The sequence below is a fragment of the Hypanus sabinus genome, chromosome 2, assembly GCF_030144855.1.
Source record: "Hypanus sabinus isolate sHypSab1 chromosome 2, sHypSab1.hap1, whole genome shotgun sequence".
In the NCBI taxonomy this organism is placed as follows: domain Eukaryota; kingdom Metazoa; phylum Chordata; class Chondrichthyes; order Myliobatiformes; family Dasyatidae; genus Hypanus; species Hypanus sabinus.
In genome coordinates, this window is record NC_082707.1 from 28526400 (window position 1) to 28550444 (window position 24045).

Sequence of the window (24045 nt, forward strand, 5' to 3'; positions counted from 1 at the left end):
GCAGAAAGACTTGACCTGCTGGAGTCATAATTTTTTTTCTCCGAAGTCCAGGTAAAGAACACGAATATTGCACTACCACTGCCACCCATCTGACTATAAAATTAGTAGTTCAAACTTCAAATGTAAATACCTTTCACTGAGACAGATACACCACCCATTATCTCAAACAGCATGGATCATAAAACATTATAGCCATAGCCTTTGGTACATGAAGAACTAAGTTTTTAAACATTCTCCAATAACAAACTAACCCTTCCCTCCTACATAGCCCTCAGTTTTTCTTTCATCCATGTGCTAGGAGATAGAGAATGACTGCCACCCTACATTGAAGAGTATTCACAAAGGGCAGAATCTTCTTTTCATTTTAACCCATATGAACACAAGTCCCCCTCGGCCCTGGGGATTGTCCAAGTGAGGAAGTGAGAGAAAATGGGGGATGAATTTTTTAAATCACCCTTAGTATTTAAGTGATAAAAAAAATGCAGCTGAACATTTAAAATTGAATGTTTTGAATGTTAACAACCACACCAAGACCACATACCATTTTGATCTTCTCGTTACTAAAAAAAAGCTGCAATTGCCATAGTAGGAGTGCGCTAATTGTTCATTATCAAGGCTTTAGGCATGATGGGTTAGTTGCATGAGAAGAGACCTGAGAAGAACTCACTGAAACTCTCAAAATTTTTAAAGGGCTCAGTACAATGAATGTTGAGGAGTGGAGGGGGTGGGGTGGGGAGGGGAAAGCAGTTACCTCTGGTGGACAAGTTTAGAATCAAGATTGATTACATGTATTCAGAACTGAGGCAAGGGGACATTTCATCATTCCGAGCAAGGAGCATCTTTGTAATTTTCTACACGGGAGGCTTAACCATCAAGTCATTCAAAAGAGTGATTGATCACAACAATAGTACAGGAAAATTGATTTGAAATAGAAATTGTACATAATCAACAAATGGTAGAACAGGCAAGAAGATGGTATCCTGCTGCTGATTCTTCCAAGCGTTCAATTAAACTCAAAAATTCAATTCACTTTAGGTAACAAATTAACATGTTGAAATAAAATGCCTTGATAAATATCATATGATAGTGATAGTCATGAGTATTTTTTGAAGGAAACTTCTTTTCAATTTGACCACACTTGATATTTGATGCATAATACCCATTTCAAAGTACAAAGTATATATAAATTATATACCCTTGCGATTCATCTGTTTACAGGCAGCCGCAAAACAAGAAATCTGAAAGAATCAAAGTTTGAAAAAAACTACCAACAAACAAGCTGCAGAGAGGAAAAACAAACAAATCATGCAAATAATAAAGGCAAGCAACAGCATTCAGGATGAAATTAAGTCCATAGACCCGAAGCCCGAGGCAACGGCATAGCTTCAGTGTCAGTTCTTCATACAATGAAGGGAACCTTCATGAAGCTCACAGACACTAAACCCAAAGCAGGCAGAGCAGGGCACAGTCTCAGCACCGAGGAGAGTGGAATAAATATGGAGCAGAACCAGCCCCGACCTCCACCTCCCAACATCTTGCTTTTCCAGTCCATCTGGCCTGGCATTTAAATTATCCAAATACCAGGTCATCCCTCATACTCAAACCCAGCCCTCGTCAAGGTAATATGCTCTGGGCCTGGACCCCACCATCACATTCCGGCCTATACCCAACCCTTCCAAATCGGTCTGGCACTTAGATCAATGAAACCTCACTCTCAATTTGGGTGAATGGGCTTCCAAACTCCTCCACTCCGACTTTTCCACCACTTTGCTCACACTAACTCCATCTTGAACATGCTTTGATCTCACTCCGACTCTATCTCACACCCACACCTTTGGATCAGCCTTGCCTTTGCTTGCCTCTTCATTGTTTGTGGTGACCGGTTAGCACAATTTTCCATATAAAACAGAGTCACTAACAAGAGAAAACACACAGATGCTAGAAATCAAAACAAGACACACAAAATGCTGGAAGAACTCAGCAGACCAGGTAGTATCTACGGAAAAGAGTACAGTCGCATTTCGGGCCGAGACTCTTCAGCAGGACTGGAGAGGGGAAAAAAAAGGATGAGGAGCAGAGTTAAAAGGTGGGGAGGGAAGAGAGAAACACAAGGTGATAGTTGAAACTGGGAGGGGTTGGGGTGGTAAAGAGGCGGGAAGTTGATTGGAGAAAGAGATACAGGGCTGGAGAAGGGGGAATCTAATAGGAGAGGACTGAAGGCCATGGAACTAAAAAAAAAGGGAGGTGATGGGCAGGTAAGACGATAAGGTGAGAGAGGGAAAAGGGGATGGAGAATGGTGAAAGGGGGTGGGGGGGCAGAGGAAGTTCAAGAAATTGATGTTAATGCCATTAGGTTGGTGGCTACCCAGACAGAATACAAGGTGTTGTTCCTCCAACCGGAGTGTGGCCTCATTGTGACAGTAGACGAGGCCATGGATACACAGAGCGGATTGAGAATGGGAAGTGGAATTAAAATGGGTGGCCACTGGGAGATCCCACTTTTTCTGGCAGAGGTAAAATTAAACAATTTCACTACTTCAACAAGGAATCACGAAGGCATTGACAATCATCTTGAATGTTACGATGAAAAAAATCAAGATTCAGAGGATGCAATTGTCATTGTATGAAGGCAGTCCATTATCTACACTAGGTGTCTGCGCTGATTTTGTTAACTTACAGTCAATCAAAAGTACACAGCAGATAAATTCCTCAATTTAATACAGTTTTACAGTATTGTCGAGATATTGGCAGTATTCTAAATTTAAGTACAACTTGTTACTCAGTTAAAAAGTAGTTTGTCTTTTTTGTACCTTTTAACTACTTCCATGAAAGTTTGGCTAATTGGGGCAGCTGTTTAATTGGGCTACAATGATATATCCCAATTAATTGGATGCCACTGTACAAAAAAAGCTCCTAACATCAGCCGGTGATAACCAAATAAGCAGTTTTGATAAAACTGATGCAAGGAAAAGTCTGTCCAATAACATTGAATGATCTTTCCTGCTCTTCCTCAAAATAGTGTTGGGGATCATTTTGATCTACCCAAGAGGGAAGCGAGGGTTTTTAATTTAAATCTTCATTCGATAAGATTTTACAATAGTACAGCACTTACATAGCCCTCATTACCACCTAGGGCACATTTCAACAGACTTTGAGCATAATCAACCTTAATGCCTGCTAAGATATCCAATAACTTTTTTAAAAAAAAAATAAACTTGAGAACTTCACAGCCCCCAACACCAAAATTCTCAAACTACGATGCCCTTCTCATTGACTACAGATGAAAAGTATTCATTACCTTACTGACATTGTCCAGCTCTATGAAAGCCATTTGCCACTTTGTGGACCCTACCTTTTCCCTGGTTACATTCTAATCCTTAACATGTTTATAAAATGTTTGGGAATTTCCTTGATCTCAACCACTTGTGACATTTCATGCCTTGTCTTTTAACCCCATATCTCTCCCTATACTTCTTATACTTGGGTGCCATGGTAGCACAGAGTCTACCATGACACTATTACAATGTGGTGTGCAGCTCAGAGTTCAATTCTGATCTCATACGTATGCAAGACATTTGTACAACTGAGAAAGCATGGATTTCCTCCAGGTGCTCTAGTTTCCTCCCACTGTCAAAAACCTATCAGTTAATAGATCAATTGGTCATTGTAAATTGTCCCACCATTAGGCTGTTAAAATCAGTGGGCTGCAGGCAGTGCAACTCAAAGTGCCAGGAGGCCTATTCTGCACTGTATCTCTAAATGAAATACAAATACTCCTGAAGAAACCCCCGTTTGTAGTTTTCTAAACCAGTCATATGTTTCATTCTCTCTGCCCACCCCACCTCCCAATATCATCCTTTGCTATCCCTTGGTATCCAGGGTACCTTGGACAGAAAGTCCTCGTCTTTCACCCTCCTGGTCCAGAATACTCACTCATTTCCCCCCCCCCCCGCCCTTTTTCGAATGTCTCCCACTTGTTACACATTGACCTACCAGAAAGTAGTTGTTACAAGTGTACTATTTCCAGGTGTCACATTATGATACTGAACTTGGCCTCCCATCAGAATGAAGTTATACAACAGGGACTATGTTAGCATTTGTGCTGAGTGTATTCCTTCCCAAATAATTTATTATGCTTATGCATCATAAAATCATGCAAGAGTTTTTAATTAGATCTATATTTATTCAAGTAACAAATCAGTTTCAAAGGTTGCAAGCTGAAGATATCATATCCTTATATGGTCAAAAATCAATTGCAAGCAGATAAGCAGGGCTATCTGACTGGTGTGACTTTCAGATAGTTCTCAGTTATGAGCCAGGAGCTCAGAAATACATGCCCATATCTTATAGGTCCTATTATGTCATTACAGTGTTCATGTATAACATACAGTTCACCTTGTCCATCACGAAAAATGAACTGTTTGAACTCGGCATGTCAAGCAGCACCTCCACCTCAGTATAGATGCAAGCTCTCAACCAGAAACATTAACAGTTCTAAACTCCGTCCCAAACAGATGCAGTTCAACCTGTTGAGTTCTTTTCTTTAGATTCCAGTATCTGCAACATCTTGTGACCATCTCATCTATTCATGCGCTTTCAATCTTACTGTATTCTAAAAGAAAATTAACACTTTAAACTTTACGGCAACATTAAAAACTTAGTATCTTCGTTAAAACAACAGAGAATGGTTTTCTGCATACCAATTAAATATACGATGGTTCTGAAGTAATTTTTTAAAATGCACAAAATCATGCAGTATTATGAAGACTGGACCCAACTGTAATGTTCAAGGACAAATTAAACAGTAATTAAATCACACATGGAAATAATAAACACAACAGATTCTGCAGATGCTGGAAATCACTAGGTTCCTCTAGCATTTTTGTGTGTTGCTCACATGTAAATTGTGGCTTTTCATCATGGAAGACAAACACTCAATGTGCAAAATTGCAGCAATGATGTCACCTTTTACCAGGGGATTGGACTATTTATGAAAAAGCCACAGGTGTAGTCTAAGACCATTAATTATTATCTGTGGGCTGACTGGAAATAGTCAAGTTGATATAACAGGCAAAAGAACCAAAATTAAATATCTGAGTATGCATCCCTAGTCTACTACAGACAACTGCTGGATTGAACTGCATAATTGTTATTTTCCCTTGTAGTTTAATTTCCTTATGTTTGTAATTTTATATAGTTACCTATTTACACATAATAGTTTGGGGTGTTTTTTTTAAGTGGTTGTGTTGCCTTTGTCTCTTTCTGGAAACCATTTCAGCAGCAGGCATTGCATGACTTGAATAGGAGCGATCTTATTGGTTAATTCAAGCAATGGAATTTGGATGGAATTTACTGTTTTCAGCAAACTGGCACAAGAGGACCAGGCCATGTTGGTTTGATCTCTGACTCTGTCTTCCCCCTTGCTAATACAGTTTTTTTTTTGCTCTTCATTATCTTTCTCCTCTAACTTCTTTGTTCTTGTAGCACTTAATTAGAAACAATTGTAAGCAACAAGTTTTATACCTCATTTTTGATTTACAAAAATGTCAAAGACTATATGGCATACTGTATCTATGCCCTGTTGAGGAATATTTTGGAGTGAGCCATTTCCATAAGAATCAGGCCATTTGGCCCACTAAGTCTGTCTCCTCTATCTATTTCATCATGGCTGATCCATTTTCCCTTTCAGCCCCAATCTTTTGATCTCTCCCCCATATCCCTTCATACCCTGACCAATCAAAAATCTATCAACTTCAGCCTTAAATACACATAAAAACTTGGCCCCCACATCCACCCTAGTCTCCTGCAGACAACATTTCTGAATTTCAGAGACACTACCTGCTCAGCCTTATATTTTTAATAGCATAGTACTTTACAGGAAGCAAAATGATTCCACAAATTGTGCTGATCTCCTTTAAAAAAAAATGCAATTAGTATGACAATGTCCATAAAAGACTATAATGTATATACTGGTATCTCCAATGCTTTGTGGAAACTTCTGCATTTATTGTTTAAAAATATATCATACCACATAAACAGAGTGATTGACAAGGTAAAGCTAAATCATAACTTAAAGATATCATGTAGTGGCAAATAAAAGAGTTTCTAGCAATTTAATGTTGATTGGTTTACTTCCACACATTTGCTACTGTTTGTTCCTGTTCTAGTCAAGGGAATGAGTACAGAGGTCAGTCAATGATTTGTCTGATACACGTCCAAAGTGTGCCAAACCTCTTTAATAGTGCATCAGTACTTTGTCCATTTGAGCAAAGCACCATCTCTGCTCAACTTCCCGAAATACCACATCAAAAGTTCAAGCACAGCATAAAAAATTGGGCAACATCCTATTTCCATTTACTTCACATGCCAGAGCAAAGAATTTGCAACTGATTAACACTGGCACATGCAATTCCAAGCCATGATTGCTACTTGTATCAAACTATTTTTAAAATTTAACTTTCGATTAAAAACAATCTATGCTTCATTAGTAGAAATGCTCTTGGTTTATTCTCAATGCCCTCAAAAGATACTGGGTTGAAGTTTACCCGAGAGCCTTGTAGGAAGTTTAATCTCACAATATTTATGAAACATCTTGACAAGCACTTGATTTGTTAAAGTAGAGAAAGAGCAGTTAATGTGGGTAAATAAAGGGAGCGTAGAGCTGCAATGGAAAAAATGGACACTATATGTGAGCTTTTGTGTTGTATGGCTCTATAACTCTAAGAATTAGTTACCAACCTACAGTGTTCTCGTCCGCCACTCCTATCCCCTCCAAAATCTCCAAATAAAAATCCATTTGATCTGGTCTTACCCAAACTTAAGATTCCTTAAGGTCTTCACCATCCCCTCTGACTCTCCCTTCTCTGAGGCAGAACATTCTGTCCTCAGTAAGAGCCTCACCTTTGTCCCTTTGTGTCCACACCCGCCATAATGTTGGGCTCTTCTTCTGAAACCTTTGTCTCTGTGCCTACTTCTTTGGCAAGGACTCTCCACCCTGCACTTCTCCCGTCTTCAACCCTCCTCTTCCTGTACATCCCACTCTGGTCTTCTGTCTGCTCAGAATCTTTTAATTGCCAACTGCGGACAAGACATCAACCATCTTGACTTCACCACCCCTCTCTCCAATTCCAACCTCACTCCTGAATGCGCCTCGCCAGTCTCTCCGCACCAATCCCAACTTCACCATTAAACCTATGGATAAAAGGGGTGGGGTGTGTTGCTGCAGTGGTCTGGCAGACAGACCTCTACCTTGTTGAAGCCTAGTGACAACTGTCAGATACCTCCTCTTATATACCCCTCAAACAAGATTGCACTAAGGAGCACCAGGCCATGACTGACCTTATTAGCATTCACTTCAAGAGGTCTAGAATATGAGAGCAAGGATGTGATTCTGAGGCTTTATAAGGCACTGGTGTGGCCTCACCTTGAGTATTGTGAACAGTTTTGGGCCCCTCATATTAGAAGCTGGCATTAGAGAGGATCCAGGGGAGGTTCACAAGGATGATTCCAGGAATGAAAGGGTTATCATACGAGGAATGTTTGATGGTTCTAGGTCTGTACTCACTGGAATTCAGAAGGGTGAGGGAGAATCTCATCAAAACCTTTTGAATGTTGAAAGGCTTAGACAGAGTAAATGTGGAAAGGATGCTCCCATGATAGGAAAGTCTAGGACAAGAGAACACAGCCTCAGGATAGAGGGGCGCCCTTTCAAAACAGAGATGCAGAGAAATTTCTTTAGCCAAAGGGTGGTGAATTTGTGGAATTTGTTGCTACAGGCAGCTGTGGAGGCCAGGTTATTTGGTGTATTTAAGGCAGAGATTGATAGGTTCTTGATTGGACATGGCATCTAAGGTTACGGGGAGAAGGCCGGGAACTGGGGTTGAGGAGGAGAATAAAAAAGGATCAGCCATGATTGAATGGTGGAGCAGACTCAATGGGCCTAATTCTGCTCCCATGCCTTATGGCTTTATTAGCACTGAGGATCTCCCATTCACTGCCACCAACCTCATAGTTCTCTCACCCAACACCGCCCATATCTACCCCCTACCCAAAATTCACAAACCAGCCTGTCTAGGTAGACTCATTGTTTCAGCTTGCTCCTGTTCCAGTGAACTCATATATCTGCATACTTCAACTTCATACTTCACAGCCCCCCCCCCCCAACTCGTTCAGTCTTTTCCTACCTACATCTGTGACACTTTACACACACTAAATCACTTCAAAGATTTTTAAGTTCCCTGGCCCCGAGCATCTTATTTTCACCATGGATGTCCAGTCCCTATAAACCTCAATCCCCCACCAGGAAGGCTGCAAAACTCTCCATTTCTTTCTGGACACCACACCCAACCTGTTCCCTTCCACCACCACTCTCCTCTATCTAGCTTTCAATAATATCTCCTTTGGCTCCTCCCACTTCTTTCAAACTAAAGGTGTAGCCATGGGTATTTGCATGGGTTCCAACTATTCCTGCCCTTTTTGTCAGCTACATGAAACAATCTATGTTCAAGCCTACACTAGTGTCACTCTCCCACTTTTCCAACTCTACATTGATGACTGTATTGGAGCTGCTTCCTGCATCTATGCAGAGCTCTTTGACTTCATCAACTTTGCTTCCAACTTCGATCCTGCCCTCAAATTTACCTGATCCATTTCTGACACCTCCCTCTCCTTTCACTCAATCTCTGCCGATCTCTGGAGACAGCGTATCCACTGGTATCTATTACAAACCCACAGACTCTCACAGCTACCTGGTCTTTACCTCTACCAAGTTACTTATAAAAATACCAGCCCCTTCTCTCAATTCCTTCGTCTCCGCCACATCTGCTCTCAGGAAAAGGCTTTTCATTCCGGAATGTCCTCTTTCTTCAAAGAAAGGGGCTTCCCTTCTCCACCATCAACTCTGCCCTCAACTGCATCTCTTCCATTTCATGCATGTCTTCTCTCACTCCATCCTCCCGCCACCCCACCAGGGATAGGGTTCATCTTGTCCTCACCCACCATCCCATCAGCCTTCACATCCAGCACATAATTCTCTACATCTTCTGCCATCTCCAACAGGATCCAACTACCAAGCACATCTTTCCCTCCCCCCCCCCCCCAAACTTTCTGCCTTCAGCAAGGATTGCTCCCTACTTGATTCCTTTGTCTACTCATCCCTCCCCACTAATCTCCCTCCTGGCATTTATTATTGTGAGTGGAACAAGTGCTACACCTGCTGCTACACCTCCTCCCTCACTACCAGTCTTCCAGGTGAGGCAACACTTCACCTGTGAGTCTTTTGGGGTCATCTATTATGTTTGATGCTCCTGGTGTGATCTCCTGTATATCGGTGAGAGCTGTCATAGATTAAGACATTGCTTTGCCGAGCACCAGTGCTCTGTCTCCCAGTGGCCACCCATTTTAATTCCACTTCCCATCCCAACATGTCCATCCATGACCTCATCTACTGTCGTGATGAGGCCACACTCAGGTTGGAAGAGCAAAAGCTATTCCATCTGGGTAACCTCCAAACTGACGGCTTGAACATCAATTCTTGAACTTCTGGTAATGCTCAGCCCTTCTCTATTCCCTATTCTTCTTTTCCCTCTTGTACCTTATCTCCTTGCTCACACATCGCCTCCTTCTGGTGCTCCTCCCCCTTTTTCTTTCTTCCATGGCCTCCTGTCCTATACTATTAGATTCCTCCCTTCTCTAGACTGTATCTCTTTCACCATTCAACTTCCCAGCTCTTTACTCCACCCCTCCCAGTTTCACCTATCACTTTGTGTTTCTTCCTCTCCTCCCCCCACCTTCGAGCTCTGACTCCTCATCTTTTTTCTCCTGTCCTGCTGAAGGTCTCAGCTGACAATATCCACTGTACTTTTTTTCCATAATTACTATCTGGCCTGCTGAGTTCCTCCAGCATTTTGTATGTGTTGTTAAGGTTCCTTAAGGTTGCTATAGCCAGGGTGATAATGGGGACAAGCTCTCACTACCTATTAAATGCTCCCAGTGGCATGCACTTCAAATAGCCTCTGACAATCAAATTCATCTCCTGGCCTTCATGTGTGTCTAAGCTACTAAGCCCAGCAGAACAGAAGGGGCTGACAGAAGGGGCAAAGGCGGGTTACTGGTGCCTTAAAACTTGTCACTTCAGGCAGGTGGGGCATGTCAGCTGTGGTTCACAGCTCATCTTGGAGAAGGAAAACTCTGATCTCAAACCACCACTGCCTTGCAGCTATACCCACTAATGCGGAAGGCTTTGGGAAGAAACCCTGAGGGAAAAATCTGGAATTGGCATCTCTAAGGGTCCTATATTGAGTTCAATGCTGACTGACAACAATGCTGCTGGTACTAAACTGTATCATTGTTGCCATTCCTTTGGGTTCATTAGATGTGCAGAGAGGGGGAGCTTGCTCTCCATATTGTACTGCCCAGGCTTGTGTATCCAGACAGCTCAGACACAATATCCAAGGTCAACTCTGACCAATGGTAGCTTCAACTCAACAACAACCCAACCTTTGATAATTTAATGTTATTATCCACAGAATTAAACAGAATTAGGTCATTTGGCACATTGAATCTGCTCCACCCTTCAAGCATAGTTGACTGTTTATTGCCTCTCAACCCTATCATCCTCCACATAACCTTCAATACCTTTACTGATCAAGAACCTATCAAGCTCTGCTTTAAATATACTCAATGACTTGGCTCCCACAGCTACTTGTTACAATGAACTCCAGAGTCACCACCCTCTGAAGACATTCCTTCTCACCTCCATTCTAAATGGATTTTGCTTTATTCTGATGCTGTACCCTCTGGCCCTCGACTCTCTCACTACTGGAAACATCCTCTCCACATTCACTCTATTCAGGCCTTTTTAAAAGAAAAAACTAATTTCAGACAAGAGTTCTCTGACCCAAACCATTACCCATTTCTCCTCCAAAGCTGATGTCTGACCTGCTGAGCACTTCCATTTCATTCAGGATTTCCTGAATCTGCAGTTTTAAAAAAAATTCACTGCCATATTCCCGTTTGCAAACTGTTTGCCACATTTGCTGTATTATTATTAATTACCAAATTAGTCATGGATTACTACACTTGAAGATGCAATAAAGTTCCACAAAACATAATGCAACAGGTATGAACAGAACTAAATTGGAGAAATGTTTTATATTTTAAAAGTATGTAGACCACTTTTTGAGCGGGCTATTTTGTTGCCCTTGTCAACTCCACAGTAGTGAAGCTGCCGGTGCATGCCAACTCAACTTCAACATTTTAGAGGAGTTTTGATAGTTATGTGGATGGTAGGGGTATGGTCCCGGTACAGGTTGATGGGAGTAAGTAGCTTAAATGGATTGGCACAGACTAGATGGGCTGAAAGACCTGTTCCTGGGCTGTACTTTTCTAGGACTTTATGAAAACTCTAAAAATTCAGTGCAGAAAAGTAGGTGGCAAAAGCCCACAACATACATTCCACTGGAAGAGACACCAATGTGGCCACTTTTAAACCCTGCTGCAGTTGTCTATGCATTGTCATTGCAACTTTCATTACGGAATAGATATTTAATCTGTCACGCACAAATATAATTTTATGGCTTTATTCCACAAGTACGAAGTGGCGTTGCAATGGCTGATTGTAATTGAGATAACTTAGTAAAAAAAATAAATTCTTCCCAAACCCGAGCAAAATAAAAAAAATAGAACTTCCTTCTTTTAAAGTGTCTTATTGACTACAATTACATTAAACAGAAAAGTTAAAATACCAAAATGCTGGTATACATAAGACCAAATTGTACAGATTCGTTATGCTACTCCAAACAGTGTAATGGATTTGCCTTTTGATCCTGAATACAAGCGGTTCAATTAGCGGTGAAGTAAAGAACCGCAGCCTCGAAGAACTGTAAATGGAACGTTTCGTGCAGATTCAATAAGGAATTAACTCTGCAACATTGAACATTGACTGCTTTGTTAAAGTGAAACAGTAAAATAAGTTTATTTTACATTCAAGACCTCCTCAATAGATCGTTCAGCGGTCTAACAAAGGATTGGTGTAATGTTAGCGCTGAATTCGATTCAAGGTTTGAAACACAAACTGAAAACCGGTTTCCAACAATAATGGGTTAGTTCATAATATTAACCAAAATTCCGCCTATAATCTTTTAGAAAATCTGTAATTTTCTGCTAAGAAGTTATCCGATTCATCGGGGTTAGAACATGTCTGAAGCTTATTTCGACAGTTTCAACTAATTAAAAAATAGCTATCAACTTGCCAAGAGTAGCTTCTTAAAAGTATAACGTTTTACCATACTGAATCAAACCACTAATTCCAGACGTCAATATTTTAACTCCATGTTTTGCAAAACCAAATAAGCACATTTTTATGTTAAAATTAACATTTGTATTACTTACTGGTTGAATCTGCTTGCTTTTGAAAGCAGGTGTAAATGAGGGTACGTACCACGTTGGAGAAAAGCTAATCTAGGCGCTGCCTTGTGGTGACGTCATTTTATTGACAACTCGCCAGTTATCCAGGTGCTTCATTTGCTTTCAACTACAGGTCTCAATCAAGCGATACAGCCAATCATATCGACAGAAAATGGAGAGGTGGGCTCTTAGGTGGGACAATGGACGTGGGTATGGAGGCAATCAATGATCATGGAAGAACACTTTTGCCTGTAAACGGGGGAGAAATGCTCGGTAAATTAAACAGGCTCGGTATTGTTGGGCTAACGACGAGTTTGCAATTCCTTCTATGTACCGACAATGGCAGCTGCTGTGAACCGGGAGGTTGAAAGTTTAAGCACCAGTCTCTTGGACTTGAACTTCGGTTAGAACTGCGAGAATCTTGCATTAGTCAGAATGTTTCAGACGCATATAAAATATTTGCTGGTAGAAGTTATTCTGTCAGTGTTCGATCTGTAACCATTACTTTATTCTTTTTGAAACTTGCAAAATGAATACTGCAAATATCCCATAAACGGTTTACTACATTATGAACGCAATCCTTCGTGTCAGTTTCACTTGTGATATATTATGGACGTAAGTCTATAAAATTTATATAAGGCATTTCAGGCATTCAGCAATCACATTTTAGATGTATTAACTAATTATTCTTTTCTCCATATAACGAATATAAAATACCAACTGAATTGGGAATATGTGGCAGTAATAATACAGCGATGTTGTGGATTGTAGTGTTCCCCAGCACCAGGGAGTGGGGGGGGGGGGGGGGGGAGAGAGAGGGAGGGGGGGGGGGGGGGAGAGAGAGGGAGAGGGAGGGAGGGAGAGAGAGAGAGAGAGAGACTCAGTTCATTCTCTGTGCGATTAAAATATTATGTATTATTTATTCTCTTTCACTATCACTCGATTAATCAAATTTTACCAAAATTATGTTTCTAATCTTGAGAAGGAGTATGCATTTAAAGTTATAAACACAGAGATACTGCAGATGCATATAACCATGTAACAATTACAGCACGGAAACAGGCCATCTCGGCCCTTCTAGTCGGTGCCGAACGCTTACTCTCACCTAGTCCCACCGACCTGCACTCAGCATATTACCCTCCATTCCTTCAATGTCCATATACCTAACCAATTTTACTTTAAATGACAATACCGAACCTGCCTCTACCACTTCTACTGGAAGCTCGTTCCACACAGCTACCACTCTCTGAGTACAGAAGTTCCCCCTCGTGTTACCCTTAAACTTTTGCCCCCTAACTCTCAACTCATGTCCTCTTGTTTGAATCTCCCCTACTCTCAATGGAAAAAGCCTATCCATGTCAACTCTATCTATCCCCCTCATAATTTTAAATACCTCTATCAAGTCCCTCCTCAACCTTCTACACTCCAAAGAATAAAGACCTAACTTGTTCAACCTTTCCCAGTAACTTAGGTGCTGAAACCCAGGTAACATTCTAGTAAATCTTCTCTGTCCTCTCTCTATTTTGTTGACATCTTTCCCATAATTCGGTGACCAGAACTGTACACAATACTCCAAATTTGGCCTTACCAATGTCTTGTACAATTTTAACATTACATCCCAACTCCTATACTCAATGCCCTGATTTATAAAGGCCAGCATACCAAAAGCTTTTTTCACAACCCGATCCATATGAGATTCCACCTGCAGGGAACTGTGCACCATTATTCCTAGATCACTCTGTTCTACTACATTCTTCAATGCCCTACCATTTACCATGTTTGTCCTATTTGGATTAGTCCGACCAAAATGTAGCACCTCACACTTATCAGCATTAAACTCCAGCTGCCATTGTTCAGCCCACTCTTCTAACTGGCCTAAATCTCTCCGTAAACTTTGAAAACCTACTTCATTATCCACAATGCCACCTACCTTAGTATCATCTACTTACTTACTAATCCAATTTACCACCCCATCATCCAGATCATTAATGTATATGACAAACAACATTGGACCCAGTACAGATCCCTGAGGCACACCAGTAGTCACCGGCCTCCAACCTGACAAACAGTAATCCACCACTATTCTCTGGAATCTCCCATCCAGCCACTGTTGAATCCATTTTACTACTTCAATATTAATACATAACGATTGAACCTTCCTTACTAACCTTCCGTGCGGAACTTTGTCAAAGGCCTTACTGAAGTCCATATAGACAACATCCACTGCTTTACCCTTATCGACTTTCCTCGTAACCTCTTCAAAAAATTCAATAAGATTTGTCAAACATGACCTTCCATGCGCAAATCCATGTTGACTGTTCCTAATCAGACCCTGTCTATCCAGATCATTATATATACCATCTCTAAGAATACTTTTCATTAATTTACCCACCACTGACGTCAAACTGACAGGCCTATAATTGCTAGGTTTACTCTTAGAACCCTTTTTAAACAATGGAACCACACGAGCAACACGCCAATCCTCCGGCACCATCCCCGTTTCTAATGACATTTGAAATATTTCTGTCAGAGCCCCTGCTATTTCTACACTAACCTCCCTCAAGGTCCTAGGGAATATCCTGTCAGGACTCAGAGATTTATCTACTTTTATATTCCTTAAAAGCACCAGTACCTCCTCCTCTTTATTCATCATAGATTCCATAACTTCCCTACTTGTTTCCCTTACCTTACATAATTCAATATCCTTCTCCTTAGTGAATAGTGAAGAAAAGAAATTGTTCAAAGTCTCCCCCATCTCTTTTGGCTCCACACATAGCTGTCCACTCTGATTCTCTAAGGGACCAATTTTATCCCTCACTATCCTTTTGCTGTTAATATAACTGTAGAAACCCTTCGGATTTATTTTCACCTTTCTTGCCAAAGCAACCTCGTATCTTTTAGCTTTTCTAATTTCTTTCTTAAGATTCTTTTTACATTCCTTATATTCCTGGAGCACCTCATTTACTCCATGCTGCCTATATTTATTGTAGATCTCTCTCTTTTTCCAAACCAAGTTTCCAATATCCCTTGAAAACCATGGCTCTCTCAAACTTTTAACCTTTCCTTTCAACCTAACAGGAACATAAAGATACTGTACCCTCAAAATTTCACCTTTAAATGACAGCCATTTCTCTATTACTTCCTTCCCGTAAAACAAATTGTCCCAATCCACTCCTTCTAAATCCTTTCGCATCTCCTCAAAGTTAGCCTTTCTTCAATCAAAAATCTCAATCCTGAGTCCAGTCCTATCCTTCTCCATAATTATATTGAAACTAATGGCACTGTGATCACTGGACCCGAAGTATTCTCCAATACATACCTCCGTCACCTGACCTATTTCATTCCCTAACAGAAGATCCAACACTGCCCCTTCTCTAGTTGGTACCTCTATGTATTGCTGCAAATACATTGCTCCAGAGCAACACACACTAAATGCTGGAAGAACTCAACAAGTCAGGTAGCATCTATGGCAATGAATAAACAGCCGACATTTCTGATGGAAACTCTTCATCAAAGGTTGATTCATTTACTGTACCCATTACACCTAATAATATTAATTCATTCCCAATTCTCATAGCATTTTAGTTGCCGTATTCAGATTTCCAGCATGTGGGAGTTTTCTTTTTATTTGAACTTTATTAACCCATTAGCCTACTGCGCTCTGTAAACTTCGTTTTCTGAAGTTGCAGTTCTTTAATTTCCTTCTGTCTTGGATCCCTGTGTTGCATGTCAGCATAATAACAAATTAAAAGAATTTTGAAAAGTTATTTGGTTAACACAAGTTAATTGAGCATCTCTCAGTTACATGCAGTCGACCATAAATATTTAGCATGCTTGTTTTAACCTTCCAACAACTTCTCACTGGAGTGGAACTAATCTTCAAGCCAATAGGGAAAATATTGTTCCCATTTCAGAAGCAAGGTCACTTTAACCACAGGCAAAAACTCCAGGAGGCAAACAACACTTAGGAATACACATTTTAATCAAACACCAAATCACAATCATCAATACCATAAAGACGGCAATGCAACAATTAAAGTGTTGAGAAGGCAATATATATCATCAAAGATCTCCACCATGGGGGCCATGCCATCATTTTGCAGCTACCGTCAGGCAGGACGTATTGAAGCCTGGCATCCTACACCATCAGGTTCAACAGTTACTCCCTTCAACCCTTTGGTTCTTGCATCACCAGCAAAACCCTAATCCCTACAGTTTAGCAATACTATGACCACTTTTCGCTAACATTGACTTTTTCTGTTCCAATTGTGCTGTATTGTAAAAATTGTGTTTATGTTTCTTTTGGTGAATCTTGTTTTTACGAGGCTCTGTTCTGTGATGTTGGTGCAAGTAACACTTTCACTGCATGTGCTTGTGTATCTGACAATAAACTCAATCAGCAACTAAACTAGATGAGCAAATACAGGGGTAATGGGACACCAGTATAATATGAGCTTGGAAACGTTCCCCACCATCGAGGACATCTTCAAAAGGCGATGCCTCAAAAAGCTGGCATCCATGATTAAGGACCCCCACCACCCTGAACATGCACTCTTCTCATTACTACAATCAGAATGAAGCTACAGGAGTCAGAAGAAATGCATTCAGTGTTTTAGAAATAGTTTCTTCCCCTTTCCCATCAGATTTCTGAACAATGAACCCATAAATACTGTCTCATTTTTTCTCTTTTTTTGCACTAGTTATTTAATTTTTAAAAATGTATTTCTAATTGCAACATAGTATATTTTATGTATTGTGCTGTATTGCTGCTGTAAAACAACAAATTTAATGACATATGCCTGTAATAATAAACCTGACACCAGGATGCTCTTCATTAATAACAGCTCAGCATTCAATACTATCATCCCCTCAAAACTAATCAATATGCTTCAAGTCCTCATTGTTAATACCTCCTTGTGCAACTGGACCCTCAATTTCCTCAGTTGCAGACCCCAGTCAGTTTGGATTGGCAACAACATCTCCCTACACAATCTCCCTCAGCACAGGTGCACCATAAGGCTGTTTTGTCCCCTGCTCTACTCACTTTATATGTATGACTGCGAGGCTAAGCATAGCTCCAGTTCCACATTTAAGTTTGCTGATGACACCACTGTCATTGGCCGAATAAAGGGTGGTGACAAATCAGCGTATAAGAGGGAGATTGAAAATCTGTCTGAGTTGTGCCACAACAGCGGCATCTCATTCAATGCCAGCAAGAGCAAGGAGATGATTATTGACTTAAGAAGGAGGGAATCAGCAGTCCATGAGCCAGTTCTCATCAGGGATCAGAGGTGGAGAGGGACAGCAACTTACAGTTCTTCAGTGTTAGTATTTCAGAGGATTTGATCTGGGTCCAGCATTTAAGTGCTATTACAAAGAAAGTACTGCAACGTCTCTACTTTCTTAGAAGCCTGTAAAGATTTGGTACATCATCTAAAACTTTGACATACTTCTATAGTTATGTGGCAGAGAGTATTTTGACTGGTTGCATTATGGCCTGGTGTGGAAACAGCAATGCCCTTGCACGGAAAAGCCGTGGCGAAAGCTGTGGTTATGGCCCGGTCCATCATGCATAAAGCACTTCCCATTATGGAACACATCTGTACAAAGCACAATCACAGGAAAGCAGGACCCTCATCATCCAGGCTATGCACTCTCCTTGCTACTGCCATCAGGAAGGTGGTACAGGACCCTCAGGACCCACACCATCAGGTTCAGGAACAGTTATTACCCCTCAACCATCAGGCTGTTGAACCAGAGGGGAAAACTTCACTTACCCCATGACAGAACTGTTCCTACTGAACTGGATTCACTTTAAAGGGCTCTTCATTTTATGACCTTAATATTTATTGCTTATTTATTTCTTATTACTATTATTATGTTACGTACTCGTGACACATGACAGTGGAGCCCTTGTCACGTGACTGGTGTTGAAGCTGTACTGGACTTGAGGTGATGGTCTTGTGATGGTGGTGACGTCATTTTCCTGCCAGTAGAGATCATGTGACGGGTTTTTTTTACAGGTTATAAAAGGTAGACCCCACCTTGTGAGGAGGGGCAGTTCGTGGCTGGATTTGCCAGGTTGACTTCATGCCACTGCGTGTTTTAAGTGATGATGCAGTTTAGTTGAAGGATGAAGTTTTTATTTAATGCCTAAAGTTTAAAAGGTCATTGCCAGCAGGTTCTTTATGATTCTGTTAGTTCAAAATTAGTGGAGAGTGAAGATTGGAAGTTCAGAAGTTAAAGATCGAGGAGAATCGCTTTCTACGGTGAACCGGGGCCGACCTTTGTTTGATCCTTATTTGGAAGGATTTCGTTGACTATCTTCGTGTTAATCCTTAGGTTTAACTAGAAAGGATTGAAGGTAGTGGAGAAGGAAAGGTCAGTGCCTTTAAGCCGTTTCGTTTCGTGAATTCTTCGTGGGAAGTTCGACGTCGGGGATCGAAGCAAGCGACGTGAAAGAGAACCTAAATCGTCCTGTAAAGTCTCTCCTTTTAAATGGACTGTGAGCATATCGAACTTTTGGCAATACCACTTTAAAGAAATGTTTTTGGCAATGCCACTTTTAAGAACTGTTTTTGGAATATCACTTTAAGAACTGTTTGGGCTGCCGCTCAGCAGCTGTTTCTGGTTACGGTAGTGTTTGTTTACTTTTGGGGGGTTTGTTTTCTGTGTTTAATAAACGTGTTGTTTGTTATAAGAAACCCTTGCCGAACTCATATATTTATTGTTGCCCGAATACGTAACAATTATTTCTTTTATTCTCTCTTTTTGTATTTGTACAGTTTGTTGCTTTTTTGACATTGGTTGTTTGACTGTCCTCTTAGGTGTGGCCTTTCATTGACTCTATTGTTTCTTGTATTTACTGTGATTGTCCACAAGAAAATTAATCTCATGGTGACATGACATTGACAATAAGTTTGATTTTACTCTGAACTTTGATTCTAATTGTAAAATGGCAACAGATTTTTCGAGGACCTGAAATTTATTAACAGCAGAGTGAAGTGGACTCATCTGGAATCATCAACATATGGATGATTATTTCCTACCTCCAAAAATGGCTAGATCAACACTCTTCAGATCAGCAGCAGATAACTACGGCAAGTGAAGAGTTGGATGCTTTTATAATAGCAGGATCATGAATGTGATTCAATACCCCAATTTACTATTCTGTCCCTTTTAAAGGGGAGCTGGGTAAGTGAGGTACAGCAACTTGACAAGAGAACATTTATCATTTCTGGAGGGAAAGCACATCAGAGACAGAGAGAGCATGCAATGCCTTCTAATAGATATACAATATTATTAAGTAACACCTTCCATTCAAAGAACAATTATGATAGTCACACCAGGGATGGGGGTAAAAAAATGATACTCCAATCAATAAACTGAAAAACATTGACACATGCTCCTAATTGCTACACTGCAAACTTCCTCTAGAATTTAGAGCACTTATTCTCTGTATTTTATGCTTGCTGCTATTTCCTAAGTGTGCTGTTACATCTAGTGGCAGATATAGGTATTGCATATTTTAAGACATAAACTGAAAATGTTGGAAATATTAACAGTAGTCAGTATCTTTAGAAAAAGAAATGGGATTTAAATTTCAAATAAAAAGCCCTTTGTAAAATAAAGAATTACATACCTTACTTTGTTGATACTGCACCATTCATATTTTTACAGATGGTATGGATATTTACAGGTGACATGGTAGCGCCTAGTGTAACACTATTACAGCGACAACGACCCATGTTCAATTCCCAGCGTTGTCTATAAGGAGTTTGCTTGTTCTCCCCGTGACCATGTGGGTTACCTCAGAGTGCTCCGGTTTCCTCCCAGATTCCAAAGATGCATGGGTTAGTAGGTTAATTAGCCAGAAGTTGTAACTTGGGTGGTGCGAGCTCGTTGGGCTAAAAGGGCCTGTTACTGCACTGTATCACTAAATAAATAAGTAACCCATTGAAATTGTTCCTTTGATTGAACAAGTCTCAAAATTGAAGATTGTGTGTGTGTGTGTGTGTGTGAGAGAGAGAGTGTACAGTTTCAGCTGTGGGCATGTCAAACTGTGATGCCAGTAACAGAAACACAGCCATCCCCCTCTTCTTTGACATTTACCTGCAGCAGCTTGATGATGTAATAGTGGTCTAGTGGAGTGTGCCTCCTTTACTTTCTTTTTCTCCTGAGGGAGTAATACCTGTTCCTGTCTAATTTAAGGTACTCTTACATTTGTTGCATTGGGGAAAAGAAGGTCAAATGGAAATTAGCTGCATTTACGTCACTACTGCTCACCTCGCAAAGAAACATTTACAATAAGAACAGCCATCCAAAAACGTAAATTGTTACAAAGTACTTCCTACCTTTTCTCTTTAGCCTTGTTCTGTATACATTTCACCTGTTTGCAGCAAAGCACTGAAAATGGTAATTACTTTGGGATTTCTATTACACTCGATGACAATAGCAATTTGTGTCTTGTTTGCTTTCATTGGTTATTTAATACCTGCATTTGCACTAACTGAAACTCGAACCTTGGTGTGTCAAATGATTAATTTTTCACTGAAGCACTATATTTTTGTTCCATAAAGACGCCTCCAGTATCTCTTTCTGTGCCACTGAAGAAGGTTATTACTGTTACCCTTTCAAGTTGGTACCATGGTGCCCTCATACCATATCACAAAAATTTCTGTGAAGACTTTTCACCGTTTCTGATTTGCTTTGCTTAGTGTTGACAGTATGTTCTGCTTTTATACTTACTGGATTGCTTATTTTTGAGAATACTGTTTTATTTCCTTACTTTCGGATTAGCACTTTCAAATGCTTGTCCATTCCCAACAAAAAAGATGAAACATGAACCTTAACCTTCATGTTAATGAATGATCTAAATTTTTTTTAAAAGCCGGTGGAACTCAGCAAGTAGCAACTGTAGCCAAAGGGATGGTGAACATTTTGTGTCAAGACCCTTCGACAGAACTGAGAGTCCAACGGGAAGATGGCAAATATAAAGAGGTGAGAGGGAAGGGAGGGATCATTGGCAGAGGTTGGGGGAACTATCTCCTCGGTGAAAATATACCCAACATAATTCTTACCAGGCCGGCTGGTGGCGTAGCGGCATCAGCGCTGGACTCCGGAGTCCCGAGTTCGAATCCAGCCAGCTCCCTTGCTTGCCATCTGCGCTGGGTTTGAGCGTCGAGCTAGCAACTCGACCTGGTTAAAAAAAAAACTGGAGAATGCTACAGAAACGCCACATGATGAGCAATCACCAAAAAGATCGGTGCAAAAAGCTTGTCATGACGGCGCCTCGATGACTCCACTTCTTCTCTTCGTCCTTCCCGCAGTGGTCACCTACATGTATGGTGTCAAGCTGTGTGTAGAAAGAAAGTATGCAAGCATCGAGTTCAAATTTCAAATTACTATTATCAATTTATTTATTTATTTATTTATTTATTTATTCATTCATTCATTCGATTAGTAAATTATTGAAGTACATAATTACATGTCATCATACACAACAGGTGAAAAGAACCTGTATGAACATGCCTACCATCAAAGTGGTTCTGTTGACCTAATTTGCATGTCATTTTACAGTTTCTATTGAAAGATCCTCTTTCATTAGCGTTACTGCTGAATCCACAGCCAATACTAAGGATAATGGCCGTTGCACCGTGACAAACTACACTGAATTTTCGGACAGCAGCGGCGGACGGTCGAGCGTGTGGGCGGGGCTCGTGGCGTTCCCGGCGAATCAGCGAGGCCAGGTGCGAAGTGGGCGGGCCGGGCCGGAGTCTGGTGGCGGCTCGCGGGAGAGGCGGGCGCGGTGAGTCGGGAGGCGGACGTGCGGCCGGTGCCTCGCAGGCAATTGGAGGAGAGCGGCGCAGGGGCGCACGGCAGTGGGCGGGGTTTGACAGGAGGCTCGAGCGGGGAAGGTGGTCTTGATTGGCTGACAGTGCGTCATGTAGGCGGGGCAGACGCCGGCGGGTTGATTTGCGTGACTTCCGCGGCGGGACATGGTGATCCATGTGAAATTACAAAGCCCGAGCTCCTGATTCTGCAACGTTGGTGAATACTACCCCAAGATGTGTGAACAGGGGCTGGAGATGGCCTCTATTCTACCGGCTCTGCGGGAGCTGGAAAGGTGAGCTCGGCACCTTTGATTCATTCCACCCGGTAGCGTCCACGGAGAGATCAGGCCCAGCAGGCCTCGTTCCTGGGCTGTTGGCAAACTTTGCACATATTAATGTTGTGCTCGTAGATGCGGAAACACAGGAGACTGCTGGAATCACGAAATAAAAACAAACTAAACAAACTGCTGGGGAACTCAGCAGTCAGGCGTGATCAGTAGAGGGACATCGATGTTTCTGTTTGAGACCCTTCATTTGGTTATTCCTCCAGTGTTTTTTGTTCACTGTAGAGTCAATGGCTTTATTTATAAACAAAATGTGTTAATTAAGTTTCAAACAAATCGGTTAAAAGTCATGCCCATATTTAAATGATATTATGGCCAATTACGTTTGTCACAAACTGTAAAGTGACATTTTTTTCACTGATAAGAATTTGCTTTAAGGTAGAACCCTCTGTTCTGGACTGTTCCAATACAAGAGGTTGCAGATGACAGTTGTGTTCAAAGCAACCTGCTGGTGGAACTCAACAGTTTAGGCAATATATCTGGAGAGAAAGGAGTAGTTGACGTTTCCAATCGGGGCTAACGGTAAGGTTGATTGTGAGGAAGGTATCACCAAACTCTGAGATCTGGGTGTCAGTACCTCCCTGTGGAACTGGATCCGGGTCTTCTTGACCAACAGATCACAAGCTGTAAAGATAGGCAGCAACATATCCTCAACACTGGTGCTCCACTGGTGTTTCAGCCCCTTATTCTACTTCTGGTGCTGATGTTGCCAGTTTCTGCTTCAACTCCATATGCAAGTCTGCTCCAATAGCAGTAATTTGGAGTTCAGGAAGGAGACAGAGACCTTAATAAGATGATGTAATGACAATAACTTTTCCCTCAATGTCACCAATAATCTTTCCTGGTCCAAGCACATAGATACCATAGTCAGGAAAGCTCACCAATGCCTTTACTTTCTCAGGAGACTAGAGAAATTTGACTTATCCTCTTTGACCATTAACAATTTTTCTTGACACCCCATAGAAAACATCCTATGTGGGTGTTTCAAGCATGGTTCATTTAGCAATTGCTCCACCTGTGACAGCAAGAATCTGCAGGGAGTTGTGGACATAGTTAAGCACATTATGGAAACCAGCCAGCCCTCCATGGACTCTCAGTACTTCTCACTGCGTCAGTGAAGTAGCCAGTATAATCAAAGACCCCAGATATTCTCTTCTTCCCTCTTCCATTGTGCAGAAAATGCAAAAGCCTTGCTCAAGGACAGCTTTTATCCTGCTGTCATGAACTCTAATGAACGTGCTCTATTACAATAAAATTAGAGCTTGACCTTACAATCTACTTTGTTATGATCTTGCGCTTTATTGTGTACCTACACTACGCTTTTCTAGCTGTTACACTTTATTCTGCATTCTGTTATTGTTTTACCTTGTGCAACCATAATGCACTGTGCTATGATTTGATCTGCATGAACAGCATGCAAAGCTAGCTTTTCACTGTACTTTGGTACAAAGATCAAAGTAAAA

General features: G+C 41.1%; 2 protein-coding genes across 4 annotated transcripts in view; one reads left to right on the forward strand and one right to left on the reverse strand.

Annotated features, from left to right (window-relative positions):
* LOC132407294 (plastin-1-like) overlaps nt 1-21504 on the reverse strand; it is a 130699-nt gene extending 109195 nt beyond the window's left edge. Inside the window, exon 1 of one of the 2 annotated variants that reach the window (XM_059993609.1) lies at nt 21486-21504. The gene's annotated coding sequence lies outside the window, so the exon portion shown is untranslated. Of the gene's footprint in view, nt 1-12390; nt 12502-21485 lie in introns of those variants that run through there. The other variant, XM_059993593.1, reaches the window with a different exon arrangement.
* Nucleotides 21505-22381: 877 nt separating this feature from the next.
* Nucleotides 22382-24045, forward strand: part of atr (ATR serine/threonine kinase) — a 140425-nt gene continuing 138761 nt past the window's right edge. Inside the window, exon 1 of one of the 2 annotated variants that reach the window (XM_059993514.1) lies at nt 22382-22531. In XM_059993514.1, coding sequence (XP_059849497.1) covers nt 22473-22531 — 59 coding nt within the window. In that variant the 5' untranslated portion in view covers nt 22382-22472. The remainder of the gene's footprint in view (nt 22532-24045) is intronic. The other variant, XM_059993520.1, reaches the window with a different exon arrangement.